Source organism: Hakea prostrata, chromosome 2, assembly GCF_041222555.1.
Source record: "Hakea prostrata isolate BN-2017 chromosome 2, UWA_Hpros_2, whole genome shotgun sequence".
Classification (NCBI taxonomy): Eukaryota; Viridiplantae; Streptophyta; class Magnoliopsida; order Proteales; family Proteaceae; genus Hakea; species Hakea prostrata.
This window is the reverse complement of record NC_142601.1, coordinates 47,663,139-47,678,478: the sequence shown is the minus strand read 5'-3', so window position 1 is coordinate 47,678,478 and position 15,340 is coordinate 47,663,139. Positions and strand designations below refer to the sequence as shown.

At 37.2% G+C, this 15,340-nt stretch overlaps 1 protein-coding gene, 1 long non-coding RNA gene and 3 other non-coding genes across 8 annotated transcripts; all 5 read left to right on the top strand.

The window, feature by feature from the left end:
- The first annotated feature begins 211 nt into the window (after window positions 1–211).
- LOC149024548 (uncharacterized) lies at window positions 212–5,490 on the top strand. Of its 2 annotated transcripts, none has more exons than XR_016171657.1 (3): window positions 212–611; window positions 712–1,535; window positions 5,127–5,490. It is a non-coding gene; the product is annotated as an uncharacterized LOC149024548 (long non-coding RNA). The 2 variants fall into 2 exon arrangements; XR_016171656.1 differs by having other exon boundaries at window positions 212–843; window positions 1,415–1,535.
- LOC149024551 (small nucleolar RNA snoR60) lies at window positions 1,707–1,775 on the top strand. Its single transcript, XR_016171946.1, has one exon. It is a non-coding gene; the product is annotated as a small nucleolar RNA snoR60 (small nucleolar RNA).
- On the top strand, window positions 1,869–1,938 carry LOC149024550 (small nucleolar RNA snoR60). Its single transcript, XR_016171945.1, has one exon. It is a non-coding gene; the product is annotated as a small nucleolar RNA snoR60 (small nucleolar RNA).
- On the top strand, window positions 2,743–2,865 carry LOC149024549 (small nucleolar RNA snoR83). Its single transcript, XR_016171978.1, has one exon. It is a non-coding gene; the product is annotated as a small nucleolar RNA snoR83 (small nucleolar RNA).
- A 927-nt stretch (window positions 5,491–6,417) lies between the features above and the next one.
- LOC149024547 (DNA topoisomerase 2-like) lies at window positions 6,418–9,485 on the top strand. Of its 3 annotated transcripts, XM_089144780.1 has the most exons (7): window positions 6,418–6,565; window positions 6,898–6,993; window positions 7,284–7,642; window positions 7,723–7,887; window positions 8,014–8,355; window positions 8,473–8,606; window positions 8,704–9,485. In XM_089144780.1, the coding sequence occupies exons 3-7, from the start codon at window positions 7,628–7,630 to the stop codon at window positions 9,146–9,148; spliced, it is 1,101 nt and encodes a 366-aa protein (XP_089000906.1). In that variant the 5' UTR covers window positions 6,418–6,565; window positions 6,898–6,993; window positions 7,284–7,627; the 3' UTR covers window positions 9,149–9,485. The 3 variants fall into 3 exon arrangements, with proteins under 3 accessions (XP_089000906.1, XP_089000904.1, XP_089000905.1); XM_089144778.1 differs by having other exon boundaries at window positions 7,284–7,887; XM_089144779.1 differs by lacking the exons at window positions 6,418–6,565; window positions 6,898–6,993 and having other exon boundaries at window positions 7,001–7,887.
- Window positions 9,486–15,340: the final 5,855 nt, after the last annotated feature.

Below are 15,340 nucleotides of genomic sequence, written 5' to 3'. Positions count from 1 at the left end.
GGTTTTGGTATTCGGTTAGGTCTAACATAACCCAACGGTTCAAATTAGGCGGTTCGACTCAATTGAGTGGGATACGTTTTATATACAATCCAAAACAGTATATACGATTTCAAAGGATACGTTTTATATACAATCCAAACAGTATATTTTGATTTCAATACAATTTTTAAAATCTTTTGAAAAATACAAAACCCAAACTGTTCAGCCAAACCTCATTTCGTGACATCATCTTGGAGAAGAAGCAAAAGAAGCAGCAAGTTGAACAAGAATCCAAATCGTTCCAGCGTTTTTGTTGTTACACCTTATTTCGATTAAAACTGCGCATGTTGGAGAAGAAGAATAAGTAGTTGAAGAAGAAGAAGCAGTAGCAGTTTGAAGAAGAAAACGCCCTAATTTCGTTTAGGGCCCAGATTTCAGAGAAAGCTCTGAAGAAAACGATTGTTGAGGAACTTTCTGTGCTTACTCGTCACAGTAAAGTGATTGTAACTGGAAACAATCGGACGAAATCCGTGCTGGTGGGTCTTCAAGGTGTGGTCAAGAAGGCTGTTGGGCTTGGCGGGTGGCATTGGCGCAGAAGAAAAGGATTCCGATCTTGATCGAACTCTCCGAAGGTTGGAAACATTCCTCTGTTTCTTTGGTTTCCACCAGTCTTCCAGGCTTTCTATTAGCTTGGTCTGCTTACCTTCTTCTGGGTGATTTGGTTTCCACCAGTCTTTGTCTTGCCGCAGTCTCTCTGGCCTGTGCTTCTCATAATCTCCGTATGGAATTCGGGACTTCCTCTTTGTTGATCGTTATCACGGCCATTTGCTCCGATTTCGCAAGGAATATATTGACAAAATTCAGGTGAACGATTACTCTACATCCCACCCAATCCTTTTCTTTAATGGCTTCAATATAGTCCTCAGAATATAACTCTCTATTTCTAATTGCTCAGGTAATTCTCCCCCATATGTATTTCATCCCTGTTATGCTTATCAAACAAAAAAATACGTTTATTTCAAATGGATACATCTTGATCTTTTCTTTCCTTTGTTTTTTTTTCCTCAGAAATTCTCTTTCATCTTTTCTCTGATTTGCCTGCTAATTCCAGACCCATCATGAGAGCTCCTATGGTTGAACTTTTTCTGCTCACATATTAGTCATTTGTTTATTATTTCCTTTCTTTGTACCTGCCCGGTCTTGCTACCCTGTAATTGTATTGATAAGGTTGATTGGTATTCTTTTAGTTTTTCGATGTTTTATCTGTTCATTAAATTTTAGATCTAACTTCTGTCTACCCATCTTTGTTAACATTTCAATCATTTGTTGAAATGGATCCATAAAGATCTTATGATGAATTTTAGATTTTGTTGGTCATCTTTAAAATATTCTCTCTTTTTATTTATCTTTAATCTTTGGAGGTACTTTCTTGCAGTGCAATGTCTAGATGCATTTTCTGAGTTATGATTCTTGGTGAATGAGGGGTTTGAATCTGTGCTGGCATACCCCCAAGAATAGTTATGCTGTTTGATTTTGGGATTTTCCATGACCTTCAGGTTGGCTATGTGTACTTTTCCTTTCTTATCTGCTCACTCCAATTGCGATATCTTTGTATTAACGTATTCCCATTGTATATAATACACAATCTGTTTTTCATAAAAGATATTATGTTTTGGAGATCACAATATATGTATATATATTACTTATTTCACTCTGTTTCTGAAATCAAGCAGATGATGAGTTACTCGGATTCCCCTTCAGACATTTGGATGATGTAGTCTCGAGTTTCTGATGCAAATGCCTATACTGAATTTTGAATTTTGTTTTAGTTTCATTGTTGTGAATGCTTGTATTACACATTTGCTTATTTCAATCAGTTCTATGAGATCAAGCAGATGAAGAGTTACTCGGATTCTCCTTCAAGACATTTGGATGATGTAATCTCGAGTTTCTGATGCAAATTCATATAATAACCCCTGAGTTATTTTCCCCTTATATTTGCTATATTGAAATTTAAAGCAAAGAATGTCATGGTTCACTCCCTTGTGCTTGTTATTAGTCACTTATTTGCTCAGAAGAAAATGCCCTTCATATATTTTCTTTTCATAGGCATAAAGAATTCAGTAGTTATTAGGCTAAAATTTTATTAAATATAATTTTGGTAAGATTCTTTGTGTTTTAAATGGTAATTTCCTATATGAGGATGAGATGCTGCCTGTTTTAACCTCAGACTTTATTACCTTTAGTATTTTCTCTACTCTTCTGTTATCGTTTATTATAGCAGAGAAGAGTACAGGTTGACTGGTAAGGCTTTGCGCTTCCTGATGCTTTGTAGTCCACTTTCCCCCTAGTCATTTCCTGCAGTAATCATCTCACAGACTGGTGATCATCTAGGCTTGTTTGGGTACAGAGAAATTTTTTTGGGTGTGAGTAATTACCTTTCTAGAGTTTGTAGTTCTCCTACGACCTTGATTATCCGAAAAAGGCTTGGAATAGGTTGGTTCCTTGCACATTTCATCTCTCTTGCTCCCATGCATGCTAACCATAGAGCGGATCTTAGAAGGTTGAATCTATCTTTGATGACCCAATACTAGTTTGTTTTTCTTGTTGGGGATCTATTGCAACTTATTCCTTTCTACCCACCCCCACAATAGAGTTATTATTATCATGGATTTTCATCATTTTGCTGACACTGTTGCCCATTCTTTGTATTCTTCTTGATGCTAATGCTTCTTAGAGAAATGCATTAGTCTTGCCTCCATAATCCCAGATAAAACTATTTGTGGTGTTTATCTGATTCATGGGAGGCCAATATTAACCATGGAAGTTTTGCTGATAACACCTTTGTAATTAAATGGTGTTTTACTAGTAACTTGCCAAACATGATGGGTTCTGCTCCCAACAGTGTCCCAATTTTCTTATAATCCTTTCTTTTTGTTGGGTGACTTGACCACGATGGAAGCTATTAAGATTATGCGCCTAGTTTACATTTAGAAGGGTGATGTCTCAATCCTGATATGGTGAATGGTCTTGTCATCCTCAAATATAGTTGTCATCCTTAAATCCAATCATGAATATATCAGCCTTGTTGGGTTCAAGGTTGGCTGTGTTCTATGTAAAACATAGAACCAAGTAACCAACTTCCTTGTTCTGTATCAGTTCAATCCTCCGCTGAAGGAGGGATCTTTTGGGAGGTGTTTCCCTCGTGTAGTTGTAGAAGTTTTCAATGGTTTAGTTATCCACTTGTCATTTTGTTCAGCTCACCCCTCTTCGATGTGCTTTCTAATTCTCTCTCTCCTCAATATGATTTATTCCACATCTTTGGACTCATTCTTCAAATCAACGGTAGCACATACAGAGCCAACCTCGATCTTCTACTCACTGAACTATCCGTAAGTGCTACCAATGGTAGTCGATTTTACAATACATCCTTCGGCCAAAATTTCGATGTAGTCTTTGGTCTCTATATGTGCAGAGGCGATATTACCTCCCAAGAATGTAAGGCTTGCGTTAGTGATGCTCATGGAAATATGACATTAAATTGTCCCAATCAAACAACGAGTATCATTTGGTATGATTTATGCATGTTACGGTACTCAAACCAGTCGTCCATCCTCTCAACCATGCAGTTTTCTCCCGCTTATTATCTGTGGAATGTCGATAACTCAACCGATTCAAGTCAGTTTAGGCAGACTGTGACACAATTAGTTGATGACCTTGTGAATCGGGCACCGAATTCCACCCGCATGTATGCAGACGGTGCTCGAGATTACAACTACACTATAAATGGGTTAGTGCAGTGTACCCCTGATGTAACTCAAGAAGACTGCTCAAAGTGCTTAAAAGAAGCTAAGGGAGTTATCACAACAACTGGAGTTGATGGAAATGCAGGCGCGAGAGTTCTTATGCCAAGCTGTAATCTGAGATTTAAGATCTATAATTTTTTTTATCCTGCAAACCCACCAGTGCCGCCACCACTAGGGCCACCAGCGCCACCACCACAACCAGGTTCACCACCACCAGGTATGGTTGTTATGGTTGTTATAAGTGTTTCAATTTTCAAGTCATTTTTACTCAGGATGCTTAGACTAGAGAGAACTTGGCTTCATATATATATATATATATATATATATATATATATTTTAATCTTTCTATTAAGACGGCTGTAATCTTCATGTTGCAAGTAATTAAGAAAAAAAAAGATGCACCCAACATTTGTTTTCTGTTGGTAGTTAGCTCGAGTGCACGAGAAGTAGTTGGTGGCAGCAAGTGATATTCACAGCAGTGTCTTACCTCATCCTCGGCTCCCTCTGTGTTCAATGAGATTAACAGAACTCTTTGAAATCTCATGAAATGGTAATCTGAGATGGTGTGAATGTGTGCCAAGCTCTACATGCCTAGTTCTCTATCTCTGAAAGACTATTCTGCTGTGTTTACTCGTAGCTTCAACATAGTTTACTTGGTGTATGCATGGATATCCTTTGCTATAGTTCCAATTACTAGATTGTATTTTCTAAACATGATGATCTCCTCTTCAAATATTCAATGGGTAAAAAGTAAAGGATGTATTTGGAATGTATAGTAAACATTCCTGAATGTATACTCAATGGCATAGATCATAGATGAAAATAAACATCTTGGTTTTGCTGGGAATGGGACAAATTCATCAACAGTTATCATTATTTTAACTGTTGTCCTGGCAACAATAGCTGGAATTATACTTCTTTTTGTCATCTATATATGTTTACGTAAGCGGAGAAAGCCAAGGAGTGATACTAATGGTAGGTAACTGTAGTTCAAATCCTTTTCTACCTTTTACATTTTATTCAGCTGTCCATGTCTCCAAAAATTTGGCATGCAAGAATTGTTAGTAATGGATTGTTTTAACTAAATAAATCCCTATCTTTTGGCTACCGCTCAGCACAAAATTGTCAACATGTTTTCATCAGAGCACTTTTTTTTGGAGAAATTCACTTATTAATCTCTTGGAAGAAACATATTCCACTCCCTAGAGAAGTAGTCTGTTTCAAAGAAAAGATAAAGCTTTGACCACCTATGCTTACTAACAAAGTTGTCAGCATGTTTTCATCAAAGCACTTTTAGTGATGATTTCCCCCCTTTTATTGGGGTTGGGTGTGTGTTTTAAGATTTCAGTCAGATTAGCATGGTGCAGTCCTTACAATTCAGCTTTCTTACAATAAGAGCTGCCACATCCAACTTCTCTGATTTGAATAAGCTTGGACAAGGTGGATTCGGTCCTGTCTTCAAGGTAATGATGCAAAACTATGATGCAACTAAAAAAAATCCTTAATTTACATTGTTGAAGATTGCGTATTGAACTCTCAAAGGTGGGGGTGGTAATCACTCCATACAACATCAAACTTTTGCCAGTATCCTTTAATAGAATATGGTATACAGGGTAAGCTTTTGAACGAACAAGAAATTGCTGTGAAGAGGCTTTCTATGAATTCTGGACAAGGTGAAGTAGAATTTAAGAACGAGGTGGTGCTATTGGCCAAGTTGCAGCACAAGAATCTTGTACGGCTCCTCGGCTTTAGTTTGCACAGAAAAGAAAAGCTCCTGGTCTATGAATTCTTGCCAAACACAAGCCTCGATCACTTTATTTTTGGTTGGGTACTATCTTTGCTTCTTTTTCCATTGCATCTCTTTCTATTTCATGAGGTTCTTAGCTGGAGAAAAGCAAAAAGTATTTTTGTGAATCAGACGGGAAGTATGAATTCATTTGATGTCTGGCTGGAGAGGAAAGTAACTTTTTACAAAAGATAATGAATTAGAAAACCTAAGGGATCTTCATTCAAAGCCATTTCTGTATCCCTTATTTTGGCATGAAGCATGGCTGTGAGATCTAATTAATTCCTTCAATTAGATAGGTCTTAAATGCTGGGAGGAATAAGTTGAAAGCAATGGATGAGGTCAGGTCACTTATAAGCTTACGGGCCCTGATCCTAAATGGTATTTTTCATTGATTCAAACTAGTCCTGCCTTGCTATATCTCCTCCCCCTTTTGCTTTTCCTCTTGTTCCTTACTAAGGAAATACAGCCTTTGACAAGTCATACCATTTAATTTGAATTCTAGAACTTAGTCTGGAAAAGGAGCCTTCCGTTGTGTTTATTTTTGTGCATACATTGATTTTGCTTATTATTTTCTTATTTTTGTTGTCTTATCCATTATTTTTATACAGATAATGAAATAGCTTCAATTTGCAAGCTTGATGAACTAAAGGACCTGAACACTCTGGGTATGAGTATCTTCATTCTCAATTTTTTCATTGAAAAAAAAAATCTGATGATAGTGATAGGTGTTGTCTCCTGCCTCCCTCCCACTTTATATGGTTATCTGATTACAAAATGTGTGGTGCATATTGCATACCGATGTTAATAGAGCTCAACTGACATTATAGAGTACATTGTATCTCAATATCCTTCTACCCTGGAAGGACTGTTGTGAGTTCACATGTCATGTACCGATCAAAGTCAAGTTATTTGATTGAATGTTGAGAATTGAAATTTCTTTGGTTGCAGGTTCAGCTGGATCACAGTACTGGAGCGGCGGATGAAAAAGTTGGTTAGTTTTCATACTGTATTGTCTATTTATTTATCTATTTTTTGAATGTGAAATCTGCAGAGAATTCCACAGCATGTGTATAGTATAACTAAATTGAAACAATCACTTATTGTTGAACTGTTGTAAAGTATATCATTGTTAGCTTTAGAAGTCAATAAGCAAACATGGTACCCAGTTATTTGCTGACCAAGAGGAAGCCTTTAAAATGATGCCTCCATGTTGACAAACCTCAAAATCTGATTAAAAATTTTACTGCAAATATTATAAACTTGGAGTTTGTATGGTACCCTACTGCATATGTTCCTGACACACTACTCTATGCATTCATTTAGGGTTTCTGCTCCTTTTCCAGCTCTCAATCCAGATGAGTGGGTTGAATTTAAGCTACAGGAAAGTGCAAGGGTCAGCTACAATACAAAGTTGTTCAGGTTAATCTTCATTTCTTGATCTTACTTCTCAATTCCTATAAAAGGAGTTTTATTATGTCTTATAAACTTGGGAACCCAAGGCTTTTGCAACTTGATTGACGGATTTAGTTCCAAAGCTTATACCAAGTCTAAAGGTCTATGTGCTCTTTGAAGTACAAAAGATGGATGCATTTGGCTGAATAATTCAATAGAGATTGCGTTGGGTAAAATTGACTGGCTTGAATCATTTCTTCACTGTACATTAGTAATACTTCCTGCACTTTTTGATTCTTTTTCTGCTATCAACATAGGATAATTGGTGATCATGTAAGGAGAGAAGAGGATGAAGGAAAAGCCAAGAGTTACTCAAATTGTTGTGCAAAGAAAATATTTAGGGCTCATATGTGGTTGGCAAAATCTTTAAATGCAGCTGATGTCTAAGTAGGATTTGTGCTACTGAGTAGAAGTTATTAGGTCAGGGATTTGTCATTCGGTTTTAAAGGAGTGGATATTTGTTGGATGTAGCAAATCACTACAAGAAAAATAGAATTAGTGACATTTAATTAGGGTTTGTTCTTCTCTTTTGGTCTATATACTTTTTCTACCTTGAGAGAATAGTTTATCCAATGGCGTCAAGCACTTGAAGGTTCATCAAATGTGTTACTGGAAGGTATGCAATTGGCCTGTTTTAATAATCATTTTGACTTCATGTCCCATCTCAATTATAATCACATTTTGTTATCTGGGCAGGGGTTGGGTACTAGCACATCAAAAGAAGGCAAGGAATATTTCAAAGATCTTCAGAAGAACAAGAAGGGTTTTTTATGGGCAGATGAGCAAGATGGAGAAGCCATCGAGCTTGCATTCAGCAAGAAGAAGATTGAAGCAAGGAAGAGCTGGCTCAGGCAATTTGAGGTTTAATCATCTCAGTGATCCACATTGACGACTTTGAAAAAGTAAAGATATTAATTAACAGCATTTGGAAGTTAGGAATTGTATATCCACCAAATTATGATGTTGCCATTCTTTCTCGTTTTGTAGACTGGTACTTACCTTGATCAGAAAGAGAAGCTAATAAAGTACAGTGATTTTGTCAACAAGGAGCTGATATTGTTTTCCATGGCTGATCTGCAAAGATCAATCTCGTCTATGGTGGATGGTCTGAAACCAGGCCAACGGAAGATTCTGTTTTGCTCTTTCAAGAGGAATTTTGTGAAAGAAGCAAACGTTGCCCAGTTTTCAGGTTATGTATCCGAGCATTCAGCTTACCACCATGGTGAGGCGAGTCTTCAAAGCACAATAATTGGAATGGCACAAGATTTTGTGGGAAGCAATAACATCAATTGTATGAAACCTAACGGCCAATTTGGCACACGGCACCAGGTGCGTTGAAAATTTTAATCCTGTAGTTGATGGTTGATAAAATTTGAACTCTTTGGAATTCTTCCCTCGTAATTGGATTTTGAATCACTTGAATCAGCTACAATTTTTCTGTTGTAGGGAGGTAAAGATCATGCAAGCGCAAGGTATGTTTTCACTTGTCTATCTCCTATCACGAGGTTCTTGTTCCCTAAGGAAGATGATGTCCTACTGGACTACTTGAATGAAGATGGACAGTCTATTGAACCCACTTGGTAAGTTAAGACTGAAGAGAAGAGCAGATTGATATAAAGTTTTATGAGAAGCTTTCAAGACTGTCTGTTGCTAATATGTATGTCACGTGCAATTCAGGTACGTGCCAATTGTTCCTACAGTTCTAATAAATGGAAGTGAAGGTATTGGCACGGGGTGGAGCTCATATATTCCCAATTACAATCCAAGAGATATCATTGCAAATATCAAGCACTTGCTAAATGATGACCCAATGGAACCTATGCATCCATGGTACAAGGGATTCAAGGGGTTGATTGAGAAAACAGCAACAAAAGAAACGGGGGTGAGCTATACTGTCACCGGGAGGGTTGGAGGAATAAGCACTACTGAAGAATTGAGTCCTGCTTCTGAAGATTCCAATGGGGAGAGTGAGGTTCAGGTTGATGCTGTGCCACCTCCATCTAGGCCAACACCACAAAGGGCTACCCGGGGTAAGACCACGTATGTGATCAGTGATTCAGAGAGCGAGGAAGAACCTGTTGGTGATTCTGATTTTGAGGATAATGAAGAAGATTCTGATTAATTCTTAATTTCTTTGGTCACCTCAAAAAGACTAAAGCAGGTTTCAAATCTTATTGGTTGTGAAACTAGTTTGAAACCTGCTTATCTTGTAATCTACATTCTTATCTAGTGGATCTAAAAAAACTTCTCCCTTCAACTAATTACCAAGAAAAATAAGATTTTGAATAATAACAATGGCAGGTTGTATGTGGTACTTGTGATTGTACCTTGCCCTAGAGGTGTATGGGTTCAAAATGGTGTTTTGGAAAGAAACAAAACTCATTTGTAATAAGTTGTTTATGCTTTAATTTTTGCGTGTAATGTCCCATCTCAATATTAAAGCGAATGAGTGATATGGTTCTCACCATTGCCTATCTAACAAATTATGTGGTTGCAGTTGTTTGCCATGGACCTACATTGCCTTCATACACTTTGATACACTTTCAATTGTAAAAAATTATGAAATCCCACAAATTTATCATTTTAGATGTTTGGGGTCAAATGTACATGAGAAATGTGATGTAGAGGAAGATCACCTGTAGAGTATGAAAATTGGATTAGCCAACTGAAAGATGCCTCCTATGTTCTATGTGATCCGCATTTCCTATAAAGCTTAAATCAATTCATTTAACATTTTAAATATTTTGTTTCAAATACAGTTTAAATTTAACTTGTTTCCAATGAACAAAGTGAGTAAAGCCATCGAATGTGATGTCTTTTTGTTTAGAACACACTTTGGAGGAAATTGACATACTTTGAAATTACGTTCCTTTTTAAACGGAATGATGACACAGAGTCGTTCCGTTTAAACAGAAACCATTCCGTTTCGTCTATTGGTCTAATGAAACGGAGTAGTTCTGTTTAAACAGAAACCATTTCGTATTATCTATAGAGGATGACGAAACGGAGTCGTTCCGTATAAAAAGGCACGATTCCGTTTCATTTATGGGTCTTATAAAACGGAATAATTCCGTTTCGTCTATTTTAGAACGGATTGGTTCCGTTTAAAAAGGAACCACTCCGTTTGGTAAATTAGTTTTCCGAAACGGAGTGGTTCTGTTTAAAAAGGAACCAGCCCGTTTAGTCTGTGAGTCTTATGAAACGGGGTGGTTCCTTTTAAAACGGACCCATTCCGTTTCTTCTATGTTAAAACGGATTGGTTCTGTTTAAAAAGGAATCACTCCATTTCGTAAATTAGTCTTCCGAAACGGAGTGGTTCTGTTTAAAAAGGAACCATTCCGTTTTAACATTGGGTCTTATGAAACGGAGTGGTTCCTTTGAAAATGGACCCATTACGTTTCGTCTATGTTAAAACGGGTTGGTTCCGTTTAAAAAGGAACCATTCCGTTTCGTAAATGAGTCTTCTGAAACGGAGTGGTTTCGTTTAAAAAGGAACCATTCCGTTTTTAACACTGGGTCTTATGAAATGGAGTGGTTCCTTTTAAAAGGGACCCATTCCGTTAAAAGGAACCACTCCGTTTCGTCTATGTTAAAACGGGTTGGTTTCGTTTAAAAAGGAACCATTCCGTTTCGTAAATGAGTCTTCTAAAACGGAGTGGTTCCATTTAAAAAGGAACCATTCCGTTTTAACACTGGGTCTTATGAAACGGAGTGGTTCCTTTTAAAAGGGACCCATTCCGTTTCGTCTATGTTAAAACGGGTTGGTTCCGTTTAAAAATGAACTATTCCGTTTCGTAAATGAGTCTTCTGAAACGGAGTGGTTCCGTTTAAAAATGAACCATTCCGTTTCGTCTGTGAGTCTTATGAAACGGAGTGGTTCCTTTTAAAAAGGACCCATTCCGTTTCGTCTATGTTAAAACGGGTTGGTTCCATTTAAAAAGGAACCATTCCGTTTGGTAAATAAGTCTTCTGAAACGGAGTGATTCCGTTTAAAAAGGAACCATTCCGTTTCATCTGTGAGTCTTAAGAAACGGAGTGGTTCCTTTTAAAAGGGACCCATTCCGTTTCGTCTATGTTAAAACGGGTTGGTTCCGTTTAAAAAGGAACCATCCGTTTCGTCTGTGGGTCTTATGAAACGGAGTGGTTCCTTTTAAAACGGAACCATTCCGTTTCATCTATGTTAAAACGGGTTGGTTCCGTTTAAAAAGGAACCACTCCGTTTGGTAAATGAGTCTTCTGAAACGGAGTGGTTCCGTTTAAAAAGGAACCAGCTGGTTTTCTGATTTTATATTTCAAACACCAGTAGGGCAGACGGAAATTCCGTCTGGACTACTAAATCCAGACGGTCTTCCGTCTGGGTAGACGGTCGACCGTCTGGGTTTGACATGCATTACCAACTTTAAACACAAATTCCATTTTCTCCAAAATGCGGTTGAAACAATAACACATGGCATTCTTGAATTCCCTGGTTGTACGGCCATCAACGGCTTTACTAACTTGGTTAAAATAAAAGTTATATTTTAATTGTATTTCAAATTGGGGTCAATTTATAATGTTCTAATATTTACGTTTGATTCACGAGATTGGTGCTTTAACTGCCACCATACAACATGGGCATTCATAACTACCACCATACATGATCAGTGAAGCTAGTAGGTTCGGGCTCTTGCAGATTGAAAATATAATAACTAATCGAGAGTTGGACCAATCATGGAATGCAACACATTTCTATTACATTTTCAAATCTAACAGTTGGACGGCATTAATGGCGCATGACAGTAGCAAAATTGCAATCCAACCGATACTAAATAATATTCAAGCTCCATAGCATTGATGGGGGGCATCATAAGTTTCATTGAGATCCATTGGCAGTGTAAATTGACAATGTTGAGAACTCGGTTCTTGAATAATTGAATTTGTTTTCTTTAAATGTGATTGGGCAAGTGAATTTTTAAAATGAAGTTCTATTATCTAGAAACTACCCAATTCACTTACATGCCATGCAAAGTTGATAGCTTAAATATGATTTTTTTTTTGATAAACTTTTCTTATGCTGTAGCTATCTATGGGATGCCAGCACAAGAGGACTGAACTTGAAAAGTTAGAATCTTATGAGGATAGGAAGCTTTGGAGCAACAAGGTTTGCAACTTCTACTTTCTTTTCACCAATCCGTTTCATAAAATTCATATACCAAACGGAATGGTTTCTGTTTAAACGGAACTACTCCGTTTCATAAGACTCATAGACAAAACGGAATGGTTTCTGTTTAAACGGAATGACTCCGTTTCATCATTCTGTTTAAAAAGAAACGTAATTTCAAAGTATGTCCATTTCCTCCAAAGTGTATTCTAAACTAAAAGACATCACTACTCCGTTTTGATTGGCCAAGGGGAATTTCTCAAGTAGATCCAGAGCAACTGGTGCAAAAGCCATTACGTATATAGGTCATTGTCTACATTATAAAATGCTAGAGGTGGGAAGATGACCAAAACAGACAAATGTTCAATTCTATAAATCTTAATCGTATGGAAATCACCACAGAAGAAGACACTAACAAAGCATAACAGTACATAGTAGAATAAGCTGTTTTACAATACAGACTTCAGGTAGCTTTTTGTGTAGCAGATCAACAAGAAAAATGATAGTAAAATTGTCATCCCAGTTTACATCTTAGAGCACTCCTCAACCCAAAACCCCAAAAGAGAAATCCCAAACCCAAAAACAAGAAGTCAAAATTGTTCTCACACACTGCATCAAAAAAAGAAGCCAAAATTGTTTCCTCACACATTGTATCGGCCTCTAGTTGATTTTTGACTCCTTGAATCATCCTGCAATACGCAAATGGGTGACTCATGGGTTAGAAAGAGGACAATCAATAAGCATGAGATGGAGATGGTATCAAATAAGGATGTAATGTTAGCATTCATCACCAAACTCCACTCACATGGAAGCTGTATGTTATCTTATCAGTAACGTCAATAATCTCCTTCCATTTCCTCCCAATGCTCATCTGCAGAAAGAAAAAGAACCAACACAGATGGAAGTCAAAGATGTATACATAACTAGTGCAAAGCTTTTCTCTTTCAGGTTAACTGCACATAAAAATGATTAGAACACTGATAGTTAAGCGGGAAGCATCAACTTTATGCTGTCATTAATTCCCAACAGATGTACTCACCTAAAAAGAGGGCAACAAGTGAGGAGTTTTTCCCCGATTGGAAAACTTCGGGAGCTTGAATGACTTCATGCACTAGTTGGACATCTCTACCTCATAGCTTAATGTCTTGGGTTGGATACTTGAACAATTAGAACCAATAAAAATTCATAGACACACACACAAAAAGATGTCTATTTAACCAAAGGAGTCTTATGTAAAATTTCAACTCGAAACATTTTAGACCGAAAGACCATAAAAAATTAGCAGATTATTTAAGAGATTTCAATTGTATAGGTCATCAAACCCTATAAGAACCACTGAATTCAATAATTGTATATGCCTTGTGGATTACCTTGTATAAAAGCATGAAGCAACATTCAATCCCAACTTTGCATTAGGATCAAATGAAAATCTGCCATAATGTGAAAGGTCATACAAAAGTTTGGAAACTTCAATGATATCCAGAACATTTACACACAGTAAACATCTACCAACCCTAAACCAGAAGCAAATGCTACTTACATGACATCATTAGTATGAGAAGGAATGTGGATTTATATACTAGTATAATGTTGTCATCACCTAAGAAACGACAGAGCCAATAGGTAAGTGTGATTGACTAGTGACATACTGCAATGATTTAAATTTAAAAATAGTTTATTGAAACCAAAATCATAACAATACAATCTAATGATAATTTACATGGTAGCTTTTTCATTAGACATACATATATTCACCACCGCGAACAGCATTTGCAGCCCCTTTTCTTTCTTCTTCAGCCTCCTTCTCCCGCTCTTTCCATGTCTCATAGGCATGATCATCAGTTTGAAGCTCATGCCGGCAGATTGGGAAGGAGTTATGATTATCCTGCCATAAAAAGAATATGTGAGACACTGGGCCTTCAAAATACTGTATTTAACAGAAAAAGCTATGAAATTATTAAAGTGGAAAGTTCTAACTTTTCTTATGTTTGATTTGATATCTATGTGAAGTAAAAGTAGATTACCAGCCATGGCTTCAGACAAGGTGGGTGGAACATGTGCTTGCAAGGTAATATCTGCATCTCATCATTCAACACAAGTTCTTCAGTGCAAACAGCACACAAGAAATCTATATGCTCCAACCATAAGGTTTTCAAGAACCAGAAAATGGGAATTTGGTTTGCAGGTTAAACAAATCTCTATACGACTTAAAACAGGCGCCAAGATGCTAGTATAAGATATTTGATTCCTTCATATTGAGCCTTGAATACAACAGACTTGCTTCAAACCCTTGTGCGTATTACAAGAGATTTGGTGATGATGATTTCATCATTTTACTGTTGTATGTCGATGATATGTTGGTGTCAGGCCCCAACAAAGATCGGATCATAGAATTAAAGGCTCAATTGGCTAGGGAATTTGAAATGAAGGATCTGGGACCCGCAAACAAGATTCTAGGGATGCAAATTCACCGAGAAAGAAATAACAGAAAGATTTGGCTATCTCAGAAGAGTTACTTAAGAAAAGTCTTGCGTCGCTTCAATATGCAAGACTCTAAGCCAATTTCTACTCCTCTTCCTATTAATTTCAAGTTATCCTCAAGTATGTGTCCTAGCAATGAAGCAGAGAGATGGAGATGTCTCGAGTACCGTATGCATCAGCAGTGGGAAGTCTGATGTTCGCTATGATATGTACAAGACCGGACATTGCACATGCAGTGGGAGTGATTAGTCGGCATATGGTGAATCCAAGACAAGAGCATTGGATTATAGTGAAGAGGATCCTAAGATACATTAAAGGAACCTTGGATGCTGCTCTATGTTATGGAGGATCTGAATTTACTATCAGAGGATATGTTGATTCCAATTTTGCAGGAGATCTTGATAAAAGGAAATCCACCACTGGCTATGTGTTTACAATTGCAGGAGGAGCTGTGAGCTGGGTATCTAAACTGTAGACAGTTGTAGCAATGTCTACAACAGAGGTTGAGTATATTGCAACTACACAAGCTTGTAAAAAAGCAATCTGGATAAGAAGATTCATGGAAGAACTTGGGGCACAAACAGAAGAAGATTCTCCTATATTGTGACAGTTCGAGTGCCTTGCACATTGCAAGGAATCTAGCTTTTCATTCCAGGACAAAATACATAGAAGTCCAATATCATTTTGTTTGTG

Bases quoted from the DNA above. Each gene is read 5' to 3' on its own strand.
- LOC149024547 (XM_089144778.1), top strand. From the start codon at position 7,645: ATGCAATTGGCCTGTTTTAATAATCATTTTGACTTCATGTCCCATCTC. The intron at 7,888-8,013 runs GTTTAATCATCT...CTCGTTTTGTAG, and splicing joins GCTGGCTCAGGCAATTTGAG to ACTGGTACTTACCTTGATCA. The intron at 8,607-8,703 runs GTAAGTTAAGAC...CGTGCAATTCAG, and splicing joins CAGTCTATTGAACCCACTTG to GTACGTGCCAATTGTTCCTA.